The sequence below is a fragment of the Musca domestica genome, unplaced genomic scaffold (assembly GCF_030504385.1).
Source record: "Musca domestica strain aabys unplaced genomic scaffold, Musca_domestica.polishedcontigs.V.1.1 2, whole genome shotgun sequence".
In the NCBI taxonomy this organism is placed as follows: Eukaryota; Metazoa; Arthropoda; class Insecta; order Diptera; family Muscidae; genus Musca; species Musca domestica.
Window position 1 is genome coordinate 8,149,749 of NW_026712249.1, and position 24,894 is coordinate 8,174,642.

Sequence of the window (24,894 nt, forward strand, 5' to 3'; positions counted from 1 at the left end):
CGACAGGAAGAAAATAGACTCAAATGAGCTAAAGAGTTGCTTCGCTTGGCCGAAAATGGTGAACTGCCGAATTTGGTTTTCTACGATGAGAAAACATTCGTTGTCCAGCCGTTTGTAAACAAACAAAATGATCGTGTTTACTTGCCAAAGAGTTCAGCTTAAAATGTGCACCTTCAGTTGGCCACCATAAGTCAAGCGACGGCCATGGTCGCTCTCCGCACGTATTAATCGACCGTGGCATCAGAATAAATGCCGAATATTATCGCAAAAATATTTTGGGCATGCAAACATTTTGGCCGCAGACCTTGGACATTCCAACAGGACTCAGCCCCATCGCACTCAGCACGCGCCACCCAAGAATGGTTACAAAATAAGGTTGCTCGCTTTATTTCCAGCGCACAATGGCAACCAAAATCTCCGGATATCAATCTATTGGACTATTGGGTCTGGAGTATTTTGGAAAGCAAGCTTGGCTCTAAAAAAATATCAAAGTGTCGATCACCTCATGCAAGCGCTTCGCCGGGAATGGGCCAAAATACCGCAGAGCAACATTCGGGCAGCGTGTGACGGTTTCATTGGCCGTTTCAAGGCCATAATTCATGCCAAAGGTGACTAATTCGAACAAATCTAAACTTATTCTAAAATTTGATGCTATGTCCGACATTTCTTGCTTTCATTCAATAAAAATTTGAAAAAAAAAAATGTAAAAATCATGGCGTTTGACTTTGTTGCAGTTTTTTTTATCCCACCCTGTATATACTTTATTGGGTCTAAAATTATTATTTCGTAGAGTTACAATCGGAATGACGAACCTAATATGACCTCTATGTTATGTAGGGTGGAGGGTATAAAAATCCTAATTCCAAGTATTTAGAGGTATAAGCTATCTTTGAAAACCGGCAGTGATTTCGAATTTTCTCAGATTGAAGAATTTTTACTCTGCGAAATAAAAGAGCCACTGAAATCCTAATTTCAAAAAATTGGTAATAAAACGAATATTTTTTTTTAGTTAAAAATTAAAAAATATTATTTACAAGTTTATTAATAAAAAAATAAAAATAGGAAAATATTTATTTTAAAATAATTAAAAATTGACTAAATGAGAGAGCTTGTTTGTTTGGTGTAGTTGTTGTTGTTGTTGTTTGGTTTTGTTTCTTTGGTTTAGAGATAAAAATGTAAGGTTATGTAAACGTAGTGTTTGATATGTTTTAATACTTTTTTTTCTTCTTTGGTATTCTTTGGTGGTCGCTGTTTCCGTTCTTCATCCTCCTCATGGTTCTTCCTTTAATACTATATAATCTGAATTTTTTCTTCACTCTTCCCTCCTTATCTTGGCACCAAATCAATGTAACCCCCAGGTCGCATCATTTGATGTGCTGCCGCCGAACCATAAAAACTCTGATAACTACTCATGCCATAGGAATTGCCGGAGGGCGAGACACTGTTGCCCGTACCCAAGCCGGTGGGAGAGTTACTGTTCGCCCCAGCATGACCATGAGCCTGGCGCATGTGGCCTGTGACCTTGATTTTCTCATAGGGGTTGCCATAACTGTGACCATGATAGTGGGGATTGTGATAGATGGGCCCATAGTTGGAGTTGTCCGAGCCATAGGGTTGACTCAGGGTGGAGTAGATGTTCGCCGTTCCCATGTGATGCTGTTGATGATGCTGTGGCGAAGTGGTATGTGGTATAACCTGAGAATTAAGATTCAAATTGAGATGGGTATGACCGGGATGATGATGGGCATGATGTGGCGATGACGACATTAGGCCCGTGGAGGAATTGGACAATGATGACGTAAGTCCCGCTGTTGCTGCGCTGGCGACATTCTGGCTAAGGGCGCTGTGACCATATGGAGAACCACCACTACTGTGATGCGAATGATCGGTTTTGGGCGAAATGCAATTCGTGTTGAGAAGGCCACTGTGACCATTTGTCTGATAGTTGATGAGATCAGGCGAAGTGCCAGTTGTGGAGGGGGTAGAGGGTGCCGTGTTCATGGTGGCCTGATGGTGGTGATGATGATGATGACTGGCGGTTGGGGTTGTAATCATGCCGCTGTGATTTGGATTGTCTAGATCGGCTGCAGTGGTTGTGTTGTTGTTGTTGGCGGCTAATTCTTTTGAGTGACCCTTTAGTGCTTGTTGTTGTTGGTGGTGGTGATGCTGCTGCTGATGTTGTTGCTGCTGTTGGGCATGATGCTGCTTCATTCTGGCATGACTTTCATGGCTCATTTGATTCATTGCCATGCCTCCTCCGTTTGGTGGTCTGCAAAGGAGAAAAAAAAAACAGAAAAAAGAATTAACATCAGTTTGGTAATTTATATCACTTTTGCATATTGCTGTTGTTTTTTTATTGTTGTTGTTTTAACAAAGAACATTTCATAAACAATAACAATCGCTGCTACAAAACACAGATCCACAAACATCCACACACATACATCGCTATTTCCCCAAAAAATATTGTATATTTCTTCATTATTATTATTTTTTTTGCTTTCGATTTCTTTTTTTGCTGGCTGTTGTAGCTTCCCAAGAAGTCAAATCCGCCACATCTTGGAAAAAAATATTAAAATTTTAATAATATCTATTGTTGTAATTGGGCGAATGGCTACTTCGAAAAGCCCTTTCGTGTATTTTTAATTGAATATTGTTTATAACATCGTCTGAAATCGATTTCTGGTGTTGAATGCCTCACATATACAAACGTGTTGTACACTGAGGCCTTGATTTCCCGAGTCAGTGGACTTGGGTGAAAGAAAATAATTTTTGGAAGTATTTTCCATAAATGGAAAATATTCCACCAACCCAGAAAAAAATGTAGGAGCTGTAAAAGCCAAATGGCATATTAAAAAGTAAACAAACTACCTTTGCATTACCAAAGGATTTAAAATAATCGGCAAAACTTCAAAAATACAAGTAAAAAATGTTCGGCCGGACCGAACTTTGAATATCCTCCACCATTTGGGACGAATTTGGCAATTTTCAAAAAAATAAAATCCGTTAAAAATTCTGTTAAACTCTTAAAAATACCGAATGTAGCCGTAATATTAGGGTCTATACGACGACGTGGACCTGCATAGGAAACTTGTGTCATAAGCCATTACTACATTCAAATGCGAAACTTGAAAAATGTAATGGAGATGACCCATTTTCAATACCAAAAATCTTGCAGACATAATATACATTTGAGTAAAATTTCGAGGTTTTACAAACGGAATGACAAACTTAATATACCCTCCATACTATGGTGGAGGGTAGAAAAACATTCAAAGAAAATTAATTACTTTCTCATTACCAAGTAATGAGTGTTAATTTGAGACCCATCGTCGAAAAACGAAGATATCTATACATATAAAAGAGTAGTGAAATAACTGACTGACTGAACTAGAATAAACACCCAAACAAAATGGCTAAAGCTACAATTATAAAATTTTGGACGAGGGTCAGTCTTGGTGCGTAGGTGTGTGATAAGGCTCGGTTTTTGGAAACCCGTACTAAAAGGATACGAAAAGTATTAAATTCTATTAAAAATTGAATAGTTTATATTGGAACGAGGGTCATCAGTGTACCAGTACCAGAGGGTTTTTTTTTGGAAATTTCAACTTTAAGGTTACGAAAATTTCTAAAATGGTTCTAAACTTCCAAAATGGTACCATTTGGTATTATGCGAAGCGATAGAGCTAAAACATGAAATTTGGTATGAGAATCAAGGTTGGAAAGCAGGTTTGATATATGAAAGTGGTTTTGGAAATGTGTACTAAGCGTGCGAACTGTACAAAACGGTACTAAATTTGGAACACTTTGGTTTAGGGTGAACGGATGGAGCTGGAATTTTTGAATTTTGGTGGTTTTGGAAATATGTACTGCAAGTGCATGAAAAGTACTAAATAGTGCTATATTTGGTACCATTTGGTATTGGGTGCACATATAGGCCTTGAAATCTGAAATTTGTTATTAGGATTGCTGTCGTCTGTGGATATATGGAGAGTGTTTTCGGAAATATGTACTATAATTGTACGAAAAGTACTGAATGGTACTATATTTGGTATTGGGTGAAGGGATATAAATAAAATTCTGAAATTTGATATAAAGATAACATCTGATATCTGTGTTTGAAATTTGGCGGTGGTTTGGAAATACGTCCAATATTTGTACGAAAAGTACAAAATGGTACTAAATTTTGTTATTGAGTAAACGAATAGGGCTTGAATCCTCAAATTTAACATTGCGGTCTCTTTTGGCATCATGAATTGAGAGGTGGTTGTGGCTTTGAAAATGCGTACTATAATGGTACTAAAAGTACAAAATGGTACATGATTTGGTTTAGGGAGAAATCCTCAAATTTGATATAGATGTCACTGTTGGTGTCTAGAATTGAGATATGGAGTTGGTTTTGAAAATGTGTTCTACAATTGTTTAAAATGTACTAAAAAGTATTAAATTTGGTATTGGGTGAAGGAATCGACCCAAAATCGAGAAAAAATATGTGGATGTCACTCTTGGTGTCTGTGGTTGAGGGATGGATCTGGGTTTGGATATCCGTACTATAAATGTAGAAAATGGTACTAAATTTGGTAATAGCAGAAATGACAGAGCTGAAATCCCGAAATTGGTGTTGGGATATAGATGCAAATCTGAAATTTTAGTATCGAGGTCACTATTAGTGTCTAGGGTGGAGAGAAGGAGGTAGTTTTGGATATGCATGGTATAATTGTAAATTTGGGATTGGGTCTTAGATGGAGCTGGAATTCTGAAATGGTGACCACTGTTGGTATATAGTTTTGAGAGGAGGAGGAGGTGGATTTGGGAATGCGTACCATGATTGTTCGAAAGGTACAAAATTGTACTAAATTTGCCGTTGATGGTCACAGTTGGTTTCTAAGGTCCATTGTGCAATGGTTTTACTAATATCCTCCTCGGTAAAGATTTTTTGGTGTAGAAGGTAAGTAGAAGGGACTTTTTGGTGTAGAAGGTACACATTTTCCCATTCTTTTTTTCCAAAAAGAAAAAACTTGAATAATATATGAAACCTTGAAAGTCTGAAGATTTAGTACGATATATGTGCGTTGAGTAAAAAATGTTATAAAACTGAACAAATTTGAGAATTTTGAATACTTAAAATATCTAAAAAACATATGAAATCAGGGTTCGCCATTCATATATACCTAAAAATGGATGGATTGCAATTATGGTCATTCGTTTTTTCGATCTTGTAGTTCCGAAGATATTTTAAGTCGAAGACCAGCTACTTACAAAGGTTATAAAGTTGAGAAAAACTATGGATCGCGTAGCCGGTATTGGCCTGAAGGCGGCTTCTTAAAAAATCTATAACGGTTAGATATATATTAGTGAATCAGATTAAAAATACATACTCCATAGCCCGCAGACGTTTTGGACATAATCCCCATTATTACAGGGTTTATGTCCGCTACTTTCTGGGGATTTTTGACCGATTTTTTGGACAAAAAATTAAATGTCATAATCCCTATTATGTCAGTGAAAATTATGGCACGGCACCTTCAGGAAACTCTGAAGACGTTGTTTAGCCTTAAAAATTCTGTGAAAAGCGTAGAAGACTTAGAAAGCCTGCTATTCACAAAAGATTTCCCTTTCCTTGGAATATTACTTTTTATAAAAAAGGTCTGGACCTATAGAAGACTGATGATAAAGGGCTAAGGATATGATACCAAATACTGTCCTTCTATAAACGGTCATTGATCCATAGACCTCTTCGGAAAATAAGTATTTTTCTGTCTCCAACAAAGGCCTCACTGTATTCCACACCAAATTTGAATTATGGCCTCTTTGACTTGACGAGGCAAAACAAGAGCAACAACAACAACAAAAAAGTGGGCGCATATCGTTAACACGCTGCCATAATTCATAAGAATTCTTTTATTCTTCGTATTTTTTCATACGTTCCTTTTTTCGACAATTTATTCACATGTTCACATCTGAGGGAATTTCATGATTTTCATTCCTCTTCTTTTTTTTATTATTTTTGTTTAGTTAATGATTTGTTTGGTTTCATTTCAAATTTGATCATATTTTTGTGGCCTGATAGATATAGGAGCAGTGGAAGGGAGAGGGTAGGTCCTATTTTTTTTTGGGAATTTCTAATGAATTTCAATTCGATCTAAATAAATAATATATATGTGTGTGTTTGTGTGCCGTAGTTCGTTATTTGTTTTGAAATTTTATAAAAAAAAAAAAAAAAATTTTGAAATTCAATTAAAAAAATACTTACGCGTCACTTGTGCCATCATCTCTGAAGCCCTTGGCAAATGGATTGCTGACAATTTTCAATTGCGTTACCTGGAAAAAGATGATAGAAAATTAATTATAAAAAACAAAATAAGGAAGCTTAGCAAAGAAAAACTACAAAAAAAAAGCAAAAATAGAAATCTTAAATGCAGGTAATTGGTTCTGTACATCCTTTTTATACCCTCCACGATACATAGTATGGAGTGTATATTAAGCTCGTCATTCCATTTGTAACTCATCGAAATAATAATTTTAGACCCAAAGACAAAGTAAATATATTTTTAATCAGTGTAAAATTCTAAGACGATTTAGCCCTGTTGGTCCGTCCATCTGTCCGTCTGTTGTAATCACACAAGAATCAAAACTAATAAAGATAGGAAGCTAAAATTTTACACCGACCTGTCTTTTGTCTGCAGGCAGGTCAAGTTCGAAGATGGGCTATATCGGTCCATGATATCGTACAGCCCCCATATAACGGTATAACGGTACCCCCTATATTTTAACCATATTTTTCAATGGAATCGTCTGAAATTCTACACAAGGAGTTCTTTGTAAGTATTTTTCCCCCTTGAAAAAGAATTATCTTTATAGGTCCACGATATCGCATATCTCCCATATAGCTGTACCTCCCCGTATTCGGTATCTTGATCATTTTAGACACATTTTTTTAATGGAATTGCTTGACATGCTACACAAGGATTTCTCTGTGAGTACTTTATCCTCTGAAAGAGAATTGTCTATATAGGCCCTCGATATCGTACAACCTCCATACAATGGAGCCCCCAAATATTGGTTATTTTGATTATTTTAGCCATATTTTTCTATGGATTAACTTAAAATCCACACAAGGACTTCCCTCTGAGTACTTTACCCCCTGGAATAGAATTATCTATATTGGTCTACGTTTTAGTATAGCACCCATACAACGCTACACCGAGATATTCGTTTTTTCCATTATTCACCGGAATTGCGTAAAATTTCGTATTTGAAATTCATAATGGGTACTACAGCCTATGACGGAAAATTGTCTATTCAGGTCCACGTCTTAGAATAGCCCCCATATAATGGTAGCTCCCTTTATTTGGTATTTTGAAGAAATTACCGACATTATTCACCGGAATTGCGGTACCTTCAAATTTCGTATTTGTAGTTCGGAATCGTTACTACTGCCTATGACAAAAAAGTACTTCTCCAGCACCACGTGTTCGTGTAGCCCCCATATAAAGGTTTTCATTTGAGCGGTACTTTTCGTACTTTTTTTTTTTGAAAATTTTCATGTTCCTTCCGAATGGTGGAGGGTATAAAAAGTTCAGCCAGGCCGAACTTAGCTGTTTTTTTACTTGTTAATTATAACCTCAGCCATATGGCTGCAGAGAGTATATATTATACGGCCAAAACGTGCCTGATCGAAATAATGGTTTAAAATACTAAATCCATTTCAGGACATTTGAAGTCGATATTTGGATCAGTGCTAGGTCAGGTGTGAAAATGGACAATATCGGTCCACTCCATCAAGTACCTCCCCCATAAATGGTCAATTTTCAATTTTGAATAATTACAACTCTCATAAAATGTGGTGCAAGAGTCCGATTGTCTACAAATTTTACACGTCCAAATATCACACGTCCCAATCTGTTGTTAAGATGGGCAATATCGGTCCACTCCTTCTGGTACCTCCCCACAAAACGTCGAAATTTGCAAAAAATATATTTTTTTTTGCACAGAAAGAGAAATTATACTCCGATTTTGTTCCAACTTCGCGAATCCTAATATTTTCATCAGTGCTAGGTCAGGTGCGAAAATGTACAATATCGGTCCACTCCTTCAAGTAACTCCCTCACAAAGGGTCAAAATATTGAATAATTATAACTCTTATAAAATGTGATGTAAGAGTCCGATTGTCTTCAAATTACGTACAAGACAATATTTTTTATTAACCCAGGGTCTGGTGCGAATATGGAATATATAGTACCTTCCCCACAAGCTCATGAATATCCAAGAAGCTCATAAAACGCGAAATTAACATCCGATTCCATTCAGACTTGGTACATCTCAAAATTTCCATAAACACACAAGATCTGTAATATAGATGGTAGAGATCGGACCATTATTTCTGGTACCTCCCCCACAAAGCGTCAAAGTTTTCAATAACCAAAACGATAATAAAATTCGAAATAAGCATCCAGTTCTCTTCATATTTCACACATCCTATTATTTCTACTAACACAAGATCTGCTGTGAAGGCGGGATATATCGGTCCACTCCTTGTGATGCCTCTCCCACAAAGGGTCAACGTTTTGAATAACCAAAACGATTATAAAATCCCAAAATGTCATTCGCTTCTCTTCATATTTCACACATAGCATTATTTCTACTAACACAAGATCTGCTGTGATGATAGAATATATCGGTACACTCCTTCTGGTACTTCCCGCACAAAGGACCAAAATTTTGAATATTCATGAAGCTCATGAAACGGGAAATTAACATCCGATTCCATTCAGACCTCGCACATCTCAATATTATCTTGCGTTGATAAGATCTGTTATAAAGATGGTAGATATCTGCCAGCCCCTTCTGGTACTTCACCAACAAAGGGTCACTATTTTCAATACTTTATTTGTCATAACTTGCCTCTCAGCCAAAAACCTGATATGAATATGGAGTTAATCGGAATTTATGATTTCGCATAAAATTGGATATAAATATTCGATTTTTTTGTAACCATATTTTATCTGTATTAGATGAGGTATGAAAATGGAATACTTCGGTCGACCATATCTGGTACCTCACGCACATTTTTCAAATTGATGGGAGTCCAAACCTGGCACGTGGCAATATTTATATCATATTAATTTAGGTCAGATACGAAATGAGGGTCAACAATATAAATAATCATAACAGAAGTCAAAATTTAATTAAATAATCGAACATTGGCTGAGGGTATACATCTGTCGGCAAAACCGAGTGATACTTTTCAACTTTTTTCTTAGAAAAAGAGGAAAGAGGGATTTATCTCTTCCTCTCTCAATAGCAATACCCAATATTTTTCAAATTTTAAAAACATTCCAAACTTGCTTTATATATCAAAATGAAAAATTCAAATAAAATAAATATTTAATGGCATTCACATAAAATAAGAAATTGACTTTGCAAAAGAATGTTGCAATTGGCGAAAAACCTCAAAAACAATATGAGAAAAAAGACAAAAAATCTTAAACTAATGAAAACCTCACAGGCAGTGAATGTTTGCCAAGAAAACACATTGGCAATTTATCTCAATAAACAAACATAATTTGTGTCTTTAATAATTATGTCACATTGTGACAGCTGCGGCGGCTATGACACTAGAGCAATATGTTCAACGTTCTCTAAAAATGATATGATGAACTAAAAAATACTATAACTGAGAATGGCGCCCAAACTGAGTGCTCAGAAAAACACAATTTATTTCATACAAACGACTTGAATTCGCCCAAAAATACTTACTCGCTGATTTTGATAGGCCGTCACGGCGGTAAACGATGTCTCCGGGAATATAAACGTCCGATAATGACTAGAATGTTCACTTTCGTCCATGGATGCGTTTTTCGGCGGCAAATAGACGATATGGAAACGTGGCTGATAACGATGCATAGAATTTAGAATAATCTGCAAACAAAGGTAAATAATTTCGAATTTAAATTATTTCAAATGAAAAAACATCTAAGAAGCCCTGTTATTAATTTCAAAATAAAAATAAAATTTTAAAAAATATTTTCAGGTACTCACATGTCCATTCTCATCCAATTGATTGTTGGTCAATTTCAATTTGTCAAAGGATATGATCTGTTTCATCCAATTGGTACCAGGTGCCGGCGAATCGGGGTGTACATGTATGCGGGGCGGTGAAATGGGATCGGCTTTTCCTGCAACAACCCAACTGGAACTATAAAACAATAAAGAAAGAAGGAAAACAAGGACATTACAATGAGTTCACAATAGCAATGTGGGAGACGAGTTTCTTCTAAACGAATCTTGGAAGAATGGGCCTATGATTTATCATTTTTACATGGTAAGTTTCACATCATCATAAACTATTTTGAAAAATATGGAAATGTATTGATCTCAGATAAAAGTCGAAAGGAATGTGTCCAAACGGTTATTGGTGACATTTTCAGAAGATATTCGAACTAAAACTCTACAATTTTTTATCTCTACAAATTAAACTCTCTCCTATTTCATGAAATGTATGAGTAATTTAAGGTCGAGACAGTCTATTCCAGAACCGGTAAACTCCTTCACCATTTTCCGATTCCAGTTCAACTCAATATTTCTGAGGTATTTTGTGTTCACGTAGTTTTGTTAAATCATTGAAGTGGAGTCAAACCTGGCTGAGGTAAACTTTTCTGATTTTCTGATAAAATTCTAAACTAATACAAATACGACTGGGAATTCCATATATAGAATACCTTCTGGAAGACTTCTGTACCTTAGAGACCTCCTCGTCTTCTATGAGAGAAGATCTTCCGAATTTTCAGAAGAGAAACAGGTTGACATTACAATAACAGAGGACATGCGAGTCTCTTCTGAGACAAGATCGTCGGGTTACATTTTTTGGAAAACGCCTGTTCGTCTTTAATGAGAAGACATTCCGACCTTCTCTGCGTATTGGTGTTCTTTAAGAATACTTCCCGTCTTTTATAAGAGGATCTTCTTGTCTTCTATAAGAAGACCTTCTTCTATGAGAAGACCTTCCAGTCTTCTATGAGAAGATCTTCCAGTCCACTCCAGACCTTCTGGTCTTCCATTAGAAGACCTTTTAGGCTTCCATGAGAAGAACTTCTGGTCTTCCATGAGAAGGCCTTCTGGTCTTTCATGAAAAGACATTCTGGTCTTCCATGAGAAGACCTTCTGTTATTCCATTACAAGACCTTCTGTTCTTCCATTACAAGACCTTCTGTTCTTCCATTACAAGACCTTTTGTTCTTCCATTACAAGACCTTCTGTTCTTCCATTATAATTCCTTCTAGTCTTCCATAAGAAGACCTTCTGGTCTTCCATTACAAGAACTTCTGGTCTTTCATGATAAGACTTTCTAGTCTTCCATGAGAAGACCTCCCAGTCTTCTATGAGAAGATCTCCAGCTCTTCTATGAGAGGACCTCCAGTTCTCTATGGGAAGACCTCCAGCTCTTCTATGAGAGGACCTCCAGTTCTCTATGGGAAGACCTCCAGCTCTTCTATGAGAAGACCTCCAGCTCTTCTATGAGAAGACCTCCAGCTCTTCTATGAGAAGACCTCCGGCTCTTCTATGAGAAGAACCTTATCTGCTCTTTTGTGAGAAGACCCTCATTTGCTCTTTTATGAGAAGACCCTCCTATATTTCTCTATTAGAATCTTCTGCTCGTCTATGAGAAGACTTTCTGGTCTTGTCATTCTGCTCTTCGATTTCATAAGAACACTTTTTGGTCTTCTGTGGGAAGAGTTTCTGGTCTTCAATGAGAATCCTTTCCGTTATTCTTTGACAAGTCATTTCGATTCTGTTCTGCAGTGAGAAGACTTTCCGGACTTCCAAAAGAAGACTTTGTTTTCTCCTATTGGAGGATCTTCTAGTCTTCGATGATGTCTCCTTTAGAGAGAAGTTTTTTGGGAACTTTTTTGTTGCTGGTCTTGGAAAACCCTTAGGAAACCCTTATCACATCAAATACTCTCTTAGGTTTCCCGGTACATAGAAAACCTTTTTAGTGTCATCTCTGGAAGTCTTCTACACATAGAAGACCCTCTGGAGGTTTTCTATATAAAGAAGACTCTTTGTTCTTCTGTAATTAGAAAGGTTTCAGGTGGTCTGCTTCATATAGGTGACCTACTGGAGAACTTATTTATAGAGAAGAACTTCCGGATACATATTTTATATGGACGACTTTTAAGAAGTCTTTAATAAATACATATTCTGGAGATTATTTGTACGTAGACCATCTTCTTCTGGCTTAAATTTTTAGAACGACCTCTACAGGTTTTAATATTTAGAACACCTTCTGAAGGTCTTCAAAATATGTCTTCCAAATTAAGAGGAAAGTCTTCAGAGAATAGTAGGACTTTAGAATGTCCTTTTTAAATGTCATGTAAGGCCTTTTTCTATACCTACAAAAATTCTGGCTGCATTCCCTCTTATCTCAAATCCCGCTCCCTCCCACCTTCGATACTTACTTGTGAAATGCATAACGGTAGCGCTTATCATCGACCGGCACAAAATCCATCATCATGATATAGGTGGCCTGCGGATCAAGGCCACCGATTCGCACCTGAAACGTGGGAAACATGCGACGACCCGATTTGGTGACAATCATTTCGGTGCCCTGCTCGTGGAATTTGTCCCACAGCGTTTTGGTCTCCAAAACAACGACGGCCTGGGCCAGCGAGGGGTGGAGAGTTTCTTCATCTTTGTTGTTGCTACTGTTGTTGTTATTGTTGGCATTTGTTGTGCCGTCTTTTTTGTTTTTATTAGCCGATGCCTTCTTGTTGTTGTTATTATTGTTGCTTCCATTGTTGTTATTGTTGTCATTGTAGTGGGTATTTGTTGTATTGGCGACAGAGTCCTCCTTTCCGCTGCACGAACTATTCGTGTCAATATCGGATATTTTCGATTCAACACTTTCAAGTGGCTTATAGCTGCTGCGATCTCTTCCGGCTGTTTGGATGCAAGCTGTAAAGGAAATGAGAGAGAAAGAGAGGAGAAGTGAGTGAGAATGTTTATGAAACATACAAATGTCAAGTGTCACAGTGTTGAGTGATTATGAGGGTCATATTTGATTGGGTTAGGTCGAGGTAGGAAGAAGATTTAAGACCACATCGGAGGACCAAATGGACAACATATTCCCTGTAAATGTATAAAATTCGATATGATTTTAGTGTTCAAAATGGCATTCACTTTTGCCAAAAAATTCTTAATAATTTCTAAGTCATTTGAATACAAAAAAATTCCGAAAAATACCCCCAAAATTTGTCCGACATGCCACATTTGTTCGAAGTTCCCAGCCAAGCGAAAATTGTGTTGCCCGATTTCAAAGCCATTGTTGTTTATGACCCATGACCCCATGATGGCAATACCACCATCATCAAACTAATTGTTTGGCAGTCAAGCGACCAATGGAATGTCTCTAAAAAGAAGAACACGAGACAGGGCGAGAGAAGGCGATAAATTTTCTTTTCTGTGGCTTTCTGGCCAGACTGGGGAATCCTTGGCCAAATACAAAGAATTTCTTGTTTGTCTGAGGGATGCTAGTCGTTTTTTTTTTCTCTTTCGCTAGAATGTTGCTATAATTAATGAATTCGAAAATCAATTAGTATTTGGCACAAACGATCGTTTTTCTGTCAAGCGTGACGGATCTTCTTCCCCAAAGTAACAACACTAGATCTCATGCTCATTGTCGTGTTTTTGTTGTTGATCAGAATTTTAAATAGAATTTAAATTTGTTGTACCACAATTAAATAAACACACATATTTACATACATGTTTGAGCGTGCACACTTGCCACATTTTTTCGACTGGAAATTGGGTCGAAATTAAAACAAAGGGTTGAGAAAAGTGATTTGTTTACTCGAAAGGAAAAATGCGACCCAATTAGACAATATTGTTGCAGTTTTTATTTAATTTTTTTTTTTTATATTTTGATTTTAGGTCATTCAATATTCTAGATTCATATTCCAAATTCAAAATTGTTTATAAACAAACACATATGGCCATTTGGGATGCATTTGCGTTCGTAATGAGACTAGAAGGTCTCCTCACAGAAGACCAGAAGGTCTTCTCATAGAAGACCAGAAGCTCTTCTCATAGAAGACCAGAAGGACTTGTCATACAAGACTAGAAGGTCTTCTCACAGAAGGACAGAAAGTCTTCTCATAGAAGACCAGAAGGTCTTCCCAAAGATTATCAGAAGTTCTTCTCACAAAAGACCAGAAGGTTATCTCAAAGAAGGCTAGAAGGTCTTCTCATAGAAGACCAGAAGAGGTCTTCTCATACAAGATCGGAAGGTCTTCCCATAGAAAAGCAGAAAGTCATCTCATAGAAGAGCAGAAGGTCTTCACATAGAAGATCAGACCTTCTTCTCAGAGAGGGCCAGATGGTCTACTCATAGAGGGCCAGAAGGTCTTCCATAGAAACCCAGAAGGTTTTTCTCAAAGAAGGTCTTGTCAAAGAAGGCCAGAAGAAGTTCTAATAGAAGTCCGGAAGGTCTTCTTATAAAAGACCGGAAGGCCTTCCCAGAGAAGAGGGCCGGAAGGTCTTCACACAGAAGAGGACCGGAAGGTTTTCTCAGAGAAAAGGACCGGAAGGTCTTCTCGCAGAAGATCGGAAGGTCATCTCACAGAAGTTCGGAATGTCTTCTCACAGAAGAGGACCGAAAGTTCTTCTCATAGAATAGCTGGAGGTCTTCTCATAGAAGAGCTGGAGGTCTTCTCACAGAAGAGCTGGAGGTCTTCTCACAGAAGAGCTGGAGGTCTTCTCACAGAAGAGCTGGAGGTCTTCTCATATAAGAGCTGGAGGTCTTCTCACAGAAGAGCTGGAGGTCTTCTCACAGAAGAGCTGGAGGTCTTCTCACAGAAGAGCTGGAGGTCTTCTCACAGAAGAGCTGGAGGTCTTCTCACAGAAGAGCTGGAGCGGGGCGTCTTCTCATAGAAGAGCTGGAGCGGGGCGTCTTCTCATAGAAGAGCTGGAGCGGGGCGTCTTCTCATAGAAGAGCTGGAGCGGGGCGTCTTCTCATAGAAGAGCTGGAGCGGGGCGTCTTCTCATAGAAGAGCTGGAGCGGGGCGTCTTCTCATAGAAGAGCGGGGCGTCTTCTCATAGAAGAGTGGGGCGTCTTCACATAGAAGAGTGGGGCGTCTTCTCATAGAAGAGTGGGGCGTCTTCTCATAGAAGAGTGGGGCGTCTTCTCATAGAAGAGTGGGGCGTCTTCTCATAGAAGAGTGGGGCGTCTTCTCATAGAAGAGTGGGGCGTCTTCTCACAGAATATCGGATGGCCTTCTCACAGAAGTTCGGAAGGTCTTCTCACGAAATACCGGAAGGCCTCCTCATAGAAGAGAATCGGAAGGTCTTTTCATAGAAGGCCAGACGGTCTATTCATAGAAGACGAGAAGGACTTCTCAGAGAAGAGGACCAGAAGGCCTTCTCACAGAAGATCGGTAGGTCTTACCACACAATTTCGGAAGGTCTTCTCACAGAAAATCGGAAGGACTTCCCACAGAAGATTGGAAGGTCTTCTCAAAGAAGGCCAAAAGGTCTTCTCATTGAGGAAGAGCTGAAGGTCTTCCCACAGAAGAAAAGTAGAAGGTCGCAAGGAGCTATAGTTCTATCAGCAGAATACCACCGTAGGATGCCTATCTATCTTTTATATTTTAAGACTCAAACAATATTGGAATCACCACCCTCATCATGAGCTTTGTTGTAAAAAGCTTTAATATGGAGGATACGACATAGTCAGGAAATCCAAAACATATATTCCAAAAATAGGATTATCTCCTATCGCCCTTCACCTTCTCGCCTCATCTCATCTCCAACATCGAAAATTAATAATCGCCAGCAATAAATGTATCAACACAAAATGTAATTGAATTTTATTTTTGAAGCACTTAATTAGCGATTTATAGTCATATGCTGCAAGTGTTGAGTGACACTGTTCCGCCGACGCCACACCGCATTTGTTTGGGGGATTTTCGATGCGTAGTCACGTCAATGGAAGGATGGATGATATCCATAAATATTCGTCGCATAGTCTTGGCACAACTCTAGGTTTCTCCTTACCGGCTGGGATGGCTGAGGGGCAATGCATGGATCATCCCAACAACAAGTTGCTGCAAGTAGCTATCTAAATTTAGATAGAGACGATGGCACACACCATCATCTACTAAATTTGAATACCTCCTCGATCTGCAGATCATCCATTCCAGCTACCATCCATCTATCCACCCGTTCGATGCTGGCAGACAGTGGCTGTTTAAATTTTTTTAATTTCTTTTGTTCTTTCGATTTCTCGTCGGCTGTTGCGTTGAAATATTCCGCCCGTCTGCAACATCGAATTACGATTTGTGTTGTGTTCACAGAAAATAATAAAAACGTGTAACATGAACAACAGAAAATACTGCCGAACATGTGTTGGGAAAGGGGGGACGGGTGTGGCCACAACGAACATGCGTCAAATTAATCAGTTAAAAGATGAAAACAAATATGAAATATGTTCGAAATATGCGCCAGATATCTCTCTGAAGTCTGCTGATCCTATTACATTGTGAATTTTATTTCAATCCGCTTTTTTTGTAAATTTTTGATGGGGTATCTGATCATAATTTTTGGTAACATTGTTGTTGTTGTTGTCAGCTACTTACAATGTGTGCTATTTTACTGGCACCAGCCGCCTACCAGACATAACATATTGTTAACTGGAGTCAGATATTTTCAGTTCTGAAATTAGAATTATTTAATAGCCATTTATACTATTTTCCAACTGCAGAGGATAGAAGTCTTTTAAAACAAGAAAATCCCTTTGAAAACTTTAGAAATCCTTCGTCGGACCAGTCGAACTTGTCATGGCCCACATCATGTGAAAAATTAAATTAAAAATTTAATCAGTTGCCCTGGAACTATTAGCATATGTCCAAGCCTATAAAATACTGAATTGTAGTAAAAAATAAGTGATTGGGACCTTCAAAAAAGACAATAATCCTACAAGGTGAGATACAAAAGAAAAAAAAAAGCTGCAACAAATCAAATGCCATAATTTTAACTTTTTTTAATTTTATTGAATGGAAGCAAAAAAGGACGGAAATAGCATCAAATTTTAGAATAAGTTTAGAAAACCAAATTCGGCAGTTCACCACTTTCGGCCAAGCGAAAAGTAAAGAAGCGACTTGATCGAAACCCGCGTCGCAGTGGCCGAAAATTGGCTCGTGAGCTGAACATATTACAATATTCCATCGGCAAATATTGAAAAATGAGCTCGGGGTGAAGCCATTGAAATTCCAAAAAGTGCAAGAACTTTCTCCGCAACGGAAAGAAAATAGACTCAAAAGAGCTAAAGAGTCGCTTCGCTTGGCCGAAAGTGGTGAACTGCCGAATTTGGTTTCCTCCGATGAGAAAACATTCGTTGTCCAGCGCCGGCCATGGTGATGGTGTGGGCCGCTATAACAGCCGATAGTCGTTCTCCGCTCGTATTAATCAACCGTGGCATCAGAATAAATGCCGAATATTATCGCAAAAATATTCTGGAGGGTGTATTAAAGCCTTGGACACGCAAACATTTTGGCTCAGACGTTGGACATTCCAACAGGAGATTACACGCTTCATTTCCAGCTAACATATGTTCTACAAAAATGTTTATTGTGGCTTTAGGTATATTTTAACTATAGTAGCTAGTCTTTTGCTTGAATATTCAACGGTTTTTATATCTGTATGAGGAAACTGAAATGTTGGTATATTTTAAGCCAAACAGAATAGTTTCCAATTCGGTAATTAGAATCCGTAATGTGATCTATATATTGTAACAGATCGTTGTCTATATGGGTCCACGTTTTCGTATAGTCTCCCTACAATGGTTCTACTTGATATGGTATTTCGACGAACTAAGAAACATTTTCTAAGGTAATTGTTTAAAATTCGGCATTCAGAATTCGTAATGAGATTTACTTATGATGGAGGAACATCAATATCTATACAAAAGGAAAATGTACGTTTGTTTGTAATTGATAGGCTCAAAAACCGCTCAACAGATTTTGCTGAAAATTTTCAGACATATTACAGCAACGCCTGAAAGTAACATAGGCTGAAATTTGAAATTACACTGGGAATCAAAAAAAATTAGATATTGCATGCAAATATTTTTTGATTGGTTATAGAAACAGTCTTCAAATTTGAGATATGTGACGGAATTCGGTTATTTTGCAACAACAACGCTATGTACCTCCCATTACAATGAAATTGTAAATGTGTTACGGAATTTGGTAAAAAAAAATCGTCAAATCATATTGAAATAGGTTCAGATTTGGATATAGCTCTCATATACATTTTCGGAATGTGTGACGGAAGTTGGACTAAAATTCCAACAGTAAAAAAGCACACATCAATATAATTGAGACTACGATTATTACGGGGAAGTATAGAGGTTCATATGCATTGCTATCTCGAATCCTACTAATAGCAGAATATAGGTCCCATATAACGGTACCTCCCGATATTCGGTATTTTCATAATTTTAGCAACATTAATCACCGGAATTATTTCAATTTTCTTCTTTAAAGTTCGTAATCGGTACTACAGCCTATGAAAAAATGTTTGCATGCATGTCCACGTCTTCATAAAGCCCCCATATAACAGCACCTCCCAATACTCGGTATTTTCATGATTTTTGCGACATTATTTACATGAATTTTAACAAGTTTCGTATTTGAAGTTCGTAATGGGTACTACTGCCTATGAAAAAAAAAATCGTATGCAGGTCCAGGTCTTCATATAGTTCCCATGTAAAGGTTATCATTTAAGTGGTAGTTTTCGGATTGTTTTTCTTGACATTTTTCTAGTTCCTTCCAAATGGTGGAGGGTCGGCAAAATATTTTCAAATACAATGAATGGAAACAGTGTTCATTGCGGGGCGAGTATTAAATATATTAACAAGATTTTCCATGGAATTGAAAGATTGGAAATATTGGATCATATTTTTCATAAAAAAAGAAAAATGAGGAAAAATATCAAATAAATGAGAACAACTTATATCAAATAATGTTGAATAATTCTAAAAGGAAGCGGACAGAGATGCATATCTGTAGTTTTATGAAGCTGTTCAACCTCCTTATTGTACCATGATTATAACTTTGTCTCCGTATTAAATTTGAAATCTCGTAGTTGCCGTTCATATTTTTGGGGAAAATTTTCACACTTTTCACTGGTCTCCCGTTTAGCTCGTAAGAAAGGATTTCGTGATCATCAATGCTTTCCCACCCTTTTTAAAAATTTTGAATCGGAAGGTGTTATCCATCGGGCCTCATTTTTAATATTTTTTTTCCTTACATCCATTCCTCTGTAGAATGAAATAATTTATCTTTAACATGGACTTATTGGCAGGATTCCAAAGAGACTCCAAATTAAATATTTATAGAAATGAGGTCTTACGGGTCAGTTCAAGATATAACCACAATATATCTTGAACTGAACCGTAAGAATTTATTTCTGTAAATCTGTATTTTGGGTCCCACTCATGGTACAATGATATCAAGGTAGGGCTATGATACCATATGATTTAAATTTTTTTATTTTCTTGGCTTAATATGTCATCTTTATTTTTTTATGTATGTGTTTTCTTTTCAATAACAAAAAAATTGTTCAGAAAATATTCAAATTCGGGTGTTTTCAAAATGTTTATTTCAACGTATGCATCGACAAAATCTAGAGTTTTTGTAGCGAAATAATTCTTTAGAGATATATAGAACCTGGTTTTGAAAAGAAGTGTTGACCTTTCATTCATTTATCGCGTTTTTTTTTTTTTCAATTATTTATTCAAAATAAATGCAACAAGTTGTTTGATTTTTTATTGTTTTGATACTAATTCTGACATTACAAGCCAAACAGGTAGACCTCTATACTTGCAATTTTTTCAAAGTTGACCTACCTTCTCTTCATTGTACCATGGTCCCACTGACATTTTAGAATGAGAAAATATTTTTTAATTCAACTTATTTCAATATTCCTTCCAGGCGATAATTTTCGACCGAGCATAGACGTAAACTGGCAGGAAGAAGATATCGTTTCATTGTTTTTTTTTTTTTTTTGTTTTTTTAAGATGTTTCTTACAGAGATATTTTTATGGTTTAAATTAAATATGACCTCAAAATTATTATTATTTTTTTATATTATTTAGTTATTATAATTATTTATTTTTATTATTTATTTATTATTTTTTTTTTTTTTTTGCAAAAAATTACCTTCAATTTGTTTCATTGGACTGAGGGTGCTCATATAGGGCGATGACCAATGATCTGTTGTGGGGTAGCAACCGTAATCCGTAATGTTGGCTGTGAGGCCAGCATTGTCCATAAATGGCATGCTGGACATCAGGGCGCTGGAGCATTCCGTGGGACCCATTAGATTGGAATTTGTTGGTGGACGCATGTAAACAGTCTGATGCATAGCACTTTATGGCCACAAATTATTTCACTCTATTTTGGGGGATCACTTTTTTTTGATTTCACTAAAAATAGTATTTGATTTTTTTTTTCAATTTCGCCAATTGTCTGAAAGTAGTTTCACTATCCCAATTTGTTTACAACTTTTATTATTTAACACCTTGTTTTAATTTTTTTTTTTAATTATTTTCCTTTTTTTGCCAACTCATTAAAATATCAATCACTTCAAGTCCAATATTTGATCCATTCACATTGAGGCACATTCATGTCATCACCAATCTTCGATTAACAGGTAGCCGGATGGTCGGAAGCAATTGTTGCTATTTTTTGACACTTTTACTTTTTTGTACGAATTTTTTGTTTCAAACCAAAACAACAACAACAATCAATGATTAGGCGCGATCAACGAATTAATTAAACTTTCAACGCTATTTGTTGATTTGGGGGGAACAGACAGGTCCGTCCATGTGATAGGCAGGCTGGCAGGCGGCTGGTGGCTGGTTATCATCGGCACATCACCATCGATGGGAACGCGCGGACACTGATGATGACGGCTGCTATTGTTGGCTGATTTGTTGTGAATTGACAGTCGCGGCGAGGAGGACGATCTTGTCAAATACGATTTGCATTTTTTCAAAATTGTATTCAGTCAGGCAGTCACTCCGTCACTCATTGCTTCGAGTAGTCGAAGTGCGAAGTGATCCGTAAGCGTGGCACCGATCAACGGATATTATCTGTGTTTTAATGACACGGAGTGTGAAGAATTCCTTCTTTTATTGTGTAGCTATACCTAGGCACAAACAAGACAACGGATGGATATGGATACGCGCTCACGAAACAATACGAACGAGACGTTACGATCGAGTAGTTTTCTTTTGGCTTTGCTTGTTGTCTTTGTAACGGGTTAGACTAAAATAAACACAGACTGTCGAATACTTCTTGAGATTACGTCCCGTCTGTCAGAGGTTCATATCGACAACAGAGCACCACCATCATCATGGTTGCGGCAGCATCATTATTAGCTGGCCATAATACGTAAAGCGTGGCGCGGCAGAGCGAGTTTTTAGAAAAAAATCCACTCAAAATGTTGATCTGTTTATTGGACCAATGGCAGGCACTTTAGAAAGTGTGAATAAGTAGGCCCCAACATTCATTTGGACATGTTGTAGACGTGGATTCCCGTAGTGGTTACACAAACATGTGTTAGTGAGTGTAAATACTGCCACTTGAGTGAATTGTGCATGAGTGGATGATATGGTTGTTGTTGTTTCTCTTGAATTCCCCAAGATCAACAACCGTTTCTCTCAGACACATTGAATTTGAACAGCAACGCAAATGAAATGGATGCAAATGATGCTGATTGGTTGGCAGTGGCAACAGTTCTTTACTCATTGTTTGAGTATTTAAAATTTTTGTAAAGAAATGTTGTTACTGCCTCGGTCATGTATTCATCGACGGACTTGTCTTAAAAAAATCACAACTTTTCTCTTTAAAAATCGATAAATAACTCATCGGTCTGAAAAAAATGTCTCAAAAATAAATTGAAATTTAAAGTAACAATAATTTAATTATACTGCACAATAAAGATCATGTTGTGAATTTTCCAGGGGATTTGGGAAGAAAATGTCAATTAACAAGAACATTGGTACAGAGATGTCCGAAAAATGGGGAATATGTATTCAGAGTCCGCATCGAAATTTTATATTACAAATCTTAATCACCAAGGCATGTTGTAAGCCCTCATTCAATTAAATCTTGCCTCTTTGCCTGTAAAAAGTACTACACCTAAAGAAGGTCGCCAGATTATCTATTTTTTCCACTTCTTTACTAAAGGACTCGGAAAACATCATAACTCATAAATTTACCAGAAATTCATATTGGAATTATTATTTTTTTTTTTTTACACAGTAATACTCAAAGCCAATTTAATAAGGTCGAACAAGTGGTAAATTTCCTATCAAAAGGAAAAAATCGTTAAAAAATTATTTACAAATTTACAATTTTTAACACGGGTACACGTTTTGTGATTAACTTATATTTTTATACCCTTACAGAGGGTATATATCATTGGAACGACCAAAACGTGTCTCATGGAAATAGCGGTTTTAGACCCTAGGGCTCTTTGAACCAATCCATCCGTCCATCTGTCTGTCTGGTGCAGTATCCGATTTAATCATAATATTATTATCAAACTTAAATCGAATTCGGAGATGGGCAATATCGATCCACACATTCTAGCACCTCCCCGCAGAAGGTCAAATTTTCAAAAAAAAAAGGATTTTGCTACACAGAAAGTGAAAAGAATAGTCCGATTTTGCTCCAACTTTGCAAACCCTAATATGTGCATCAGTGCTACGTCAGGTGCGGAAATGACCGAAATCGGTCCAATCCATCAAGTACCTCCCTCACAAGGGGTCAGCTTTGAAGACGGAATATATTGGTCTGCTCCTGATGGTACCTTCTCCACACAAAGGGTCAACATTTTGAATACCCATGAAGCTCATAAAATGCGAAATTAACATCCGATTTCATCCAGGCTTGGCACATCTCAATATTTCTATCCGACTGATTCTATTTTACTTTTTTTTATACCCTCCACGATCTAGCGATGTCCGTCTGTCTATATTCGGTATTTTGCCACATTTTCCAACAGATTTATCTCAAACTTGGTATTTGTAGTTTGTAATAGGTACCACCTTCTCTGGCAGATCCACGGTTTAGTGTAGGCACCATATAACTGTAACTCCAGATATTTGGTATTTTGATGATTTTTGTCACAATTTTCACATATTTTGACTATTTAAAATTCAGAATTTGGAGTTCGCAGGAACACTACTTCCTATGACAGAAAATTGTCTACACGGTATTTTGATGATTTTAGCTGCATTTTTTATACCCTTAGCCATATGGCTACAGAGGGTATATACAATTTGATACGGTCAAAACGTGCCTAGTCGAAATAACGGCTTTAGACCCTAGGCCTCTTTGGACCAAATCCGTTTCAGAACATTTGGAGTCGATCTAGCGATGTCCTTCCGTCTGTCTATCTGTCTGGCTGGTGCGCACGATAACTCTCGAAGGGAGTATTCGATTTGGTCTAAACTGGGTACATCGTAATATTTTTGTCAAACTTAGATCGAGTTCGGAGATGGACAATATCGGTCCACTCCTTCTAGTAACTCCCCACAAAAGGTGTAAATTAAAAAAAAAAATTTTTTGCACAGAAAGAGAGAGGATAATCCGATTTTGCTCCAACTTTGCAAAACCTAATATTTGCTTCTGTGCCAGGTCAGGTGTGAAAATAGACAATATCAATATCAAGTACCTTTCCGCACAAATGGTCAAAATTTTGAATAATTACAACTTTCATAAAATGTGATGTAAGAGTCCGATTGTCTTCAAATTTCACACATCCCAATATTTTTATTAACCCAAGGTCTGGTGTTAAGATGGACAATATCGATCCACTCCTTTAGGTACCTCCCCCACAAAAGTTCGAAATTTTCAAAAAAATATATTTTTGGCACATAGAGGGAAGCAATAGTTTAATTTTGCAAATCCTAATATTTGCGTCAGGGCTAAGTTAGGTGTGAAAATGGACAATATTGGTCCACTCCATCAAGTGCCTCTTCCACAAAGGGTGAACCTTTTTGAATAATTATAACTCTTAAAAAATATGATGTAAAAGTCTGATTGTCTTCAAATTTCACACATCCTATTATTTTTATGAACCCAAGATCTGGTAGTAAGAGGGAATATATCGGTCCACTCCTTCCGATACCTCCCCCACAAACGCTCAAAATTTTGAATATCCATGAAGTTTTCAAAAAGCGAAATCAACATCCGATTCCATTCCAGACATGATACATCTCAATATTTTCATCAACACAAGATCTGTTATAAAGATGGTAAAGGTCGGACAACTTCTTCCGAAATTCACGCACATTTCCAAATTTTCTAAAATTATCACATATCTCATATAAAGTGAAGGAAGTAACCAATATAGTCCCCAACTGGCACGTCGCAATATTTATATCATGTTTATTTAGATCCAAAACCAAATGAACAATATAGGCCCATTCCTTTGGAACCTACTCCATAGAGGGTCAACAATTTGAATAATTATAACAGAAGTCAAAATATATTTAAATAATCGAACATTGGCTGAGGGTATACATCTGTCAGCAAAACCGACTGATACTTTTTAACTTGTTTACTTGTTTATATTATTAAAATGTAATAAGCGGAAAACTCCGTAAAAAGTACACCCAAATCACACAGAGACCTTCAAGATTTTACGGAGCTTCAACGCTGAATTTTGATTCAAAAAATATGAAAATGATTTGGAAATTCGGAAAATGATTTTGAAAATTCGCACAGAATCAAAAATGGAAGAGTGGAGAGTGACCGATATTTTAGACTTTAGGTAGGTATTTTGAGACTTGTGTTCAAAAATTATTTTTTCCGACGCTAAATTCAT

At 37.1% G+C, this 24,894-nt stretch overlaps 1 protein-coding gene across 1 annotated transcript; it reads right to left on the reverse strand.

Annotated features, from left to right (window-relative positions):
- Window positions 1-1,006: 1,006 nt before the first annotated feature.
- Window positions 1,007-21,391, reverse strand: LOC101897414 (T-box transcription factor TBX1). Its single transcript, XM_011294998.3, has 6 exons — window positions 20,214-21,391; window positions 12,456-12,951; window positions 10,039-10,195; window positions 9,757-9,918; window positions 6,251-6,318; window positions 1,007-2,269 (listed from the first exon to the last, which is right to left on the reverse strand). Exons 1-6 carry the CDS (start codon window positions 20,416-20,418, stop codon window positions 1,327-1,329), a joined length of 2,031 nt encoding a protein of 676 aa, XP_011293300.2. The 5' UTR covers window positions 20,419-21,391; the 3' UTR covers window positions 1,007-1,326.
- Window positions 21,392-24,894: the final 3,503 nt, after the last annotated feature.

Excerpts from the sequence above, each read along its gene's own strand:
- LOC101897414 (XM_011294998.3), bottom strand. The coding sequence starts at position 20,418 with ATGCATCAGACTGTTTACATGCGTCCACCAACAAATTCCAATCTAATG. Across the intron at positions 12,952-20,213 it reads TCCAATGAAACAAATTGAAG|CTTGCATCCAAACAGCCGGA; the intron begins GTAATTTTTTGC and ends TTTCCTTTACAG. Across the intron at positions 10,196-12,455 it reads TACCGTTATGCATTTCACAA|TTCCAGTTGGGTTGTTGCAG; the intron begins GTAAGTATCGAA and ends ATTGTTTTATAG.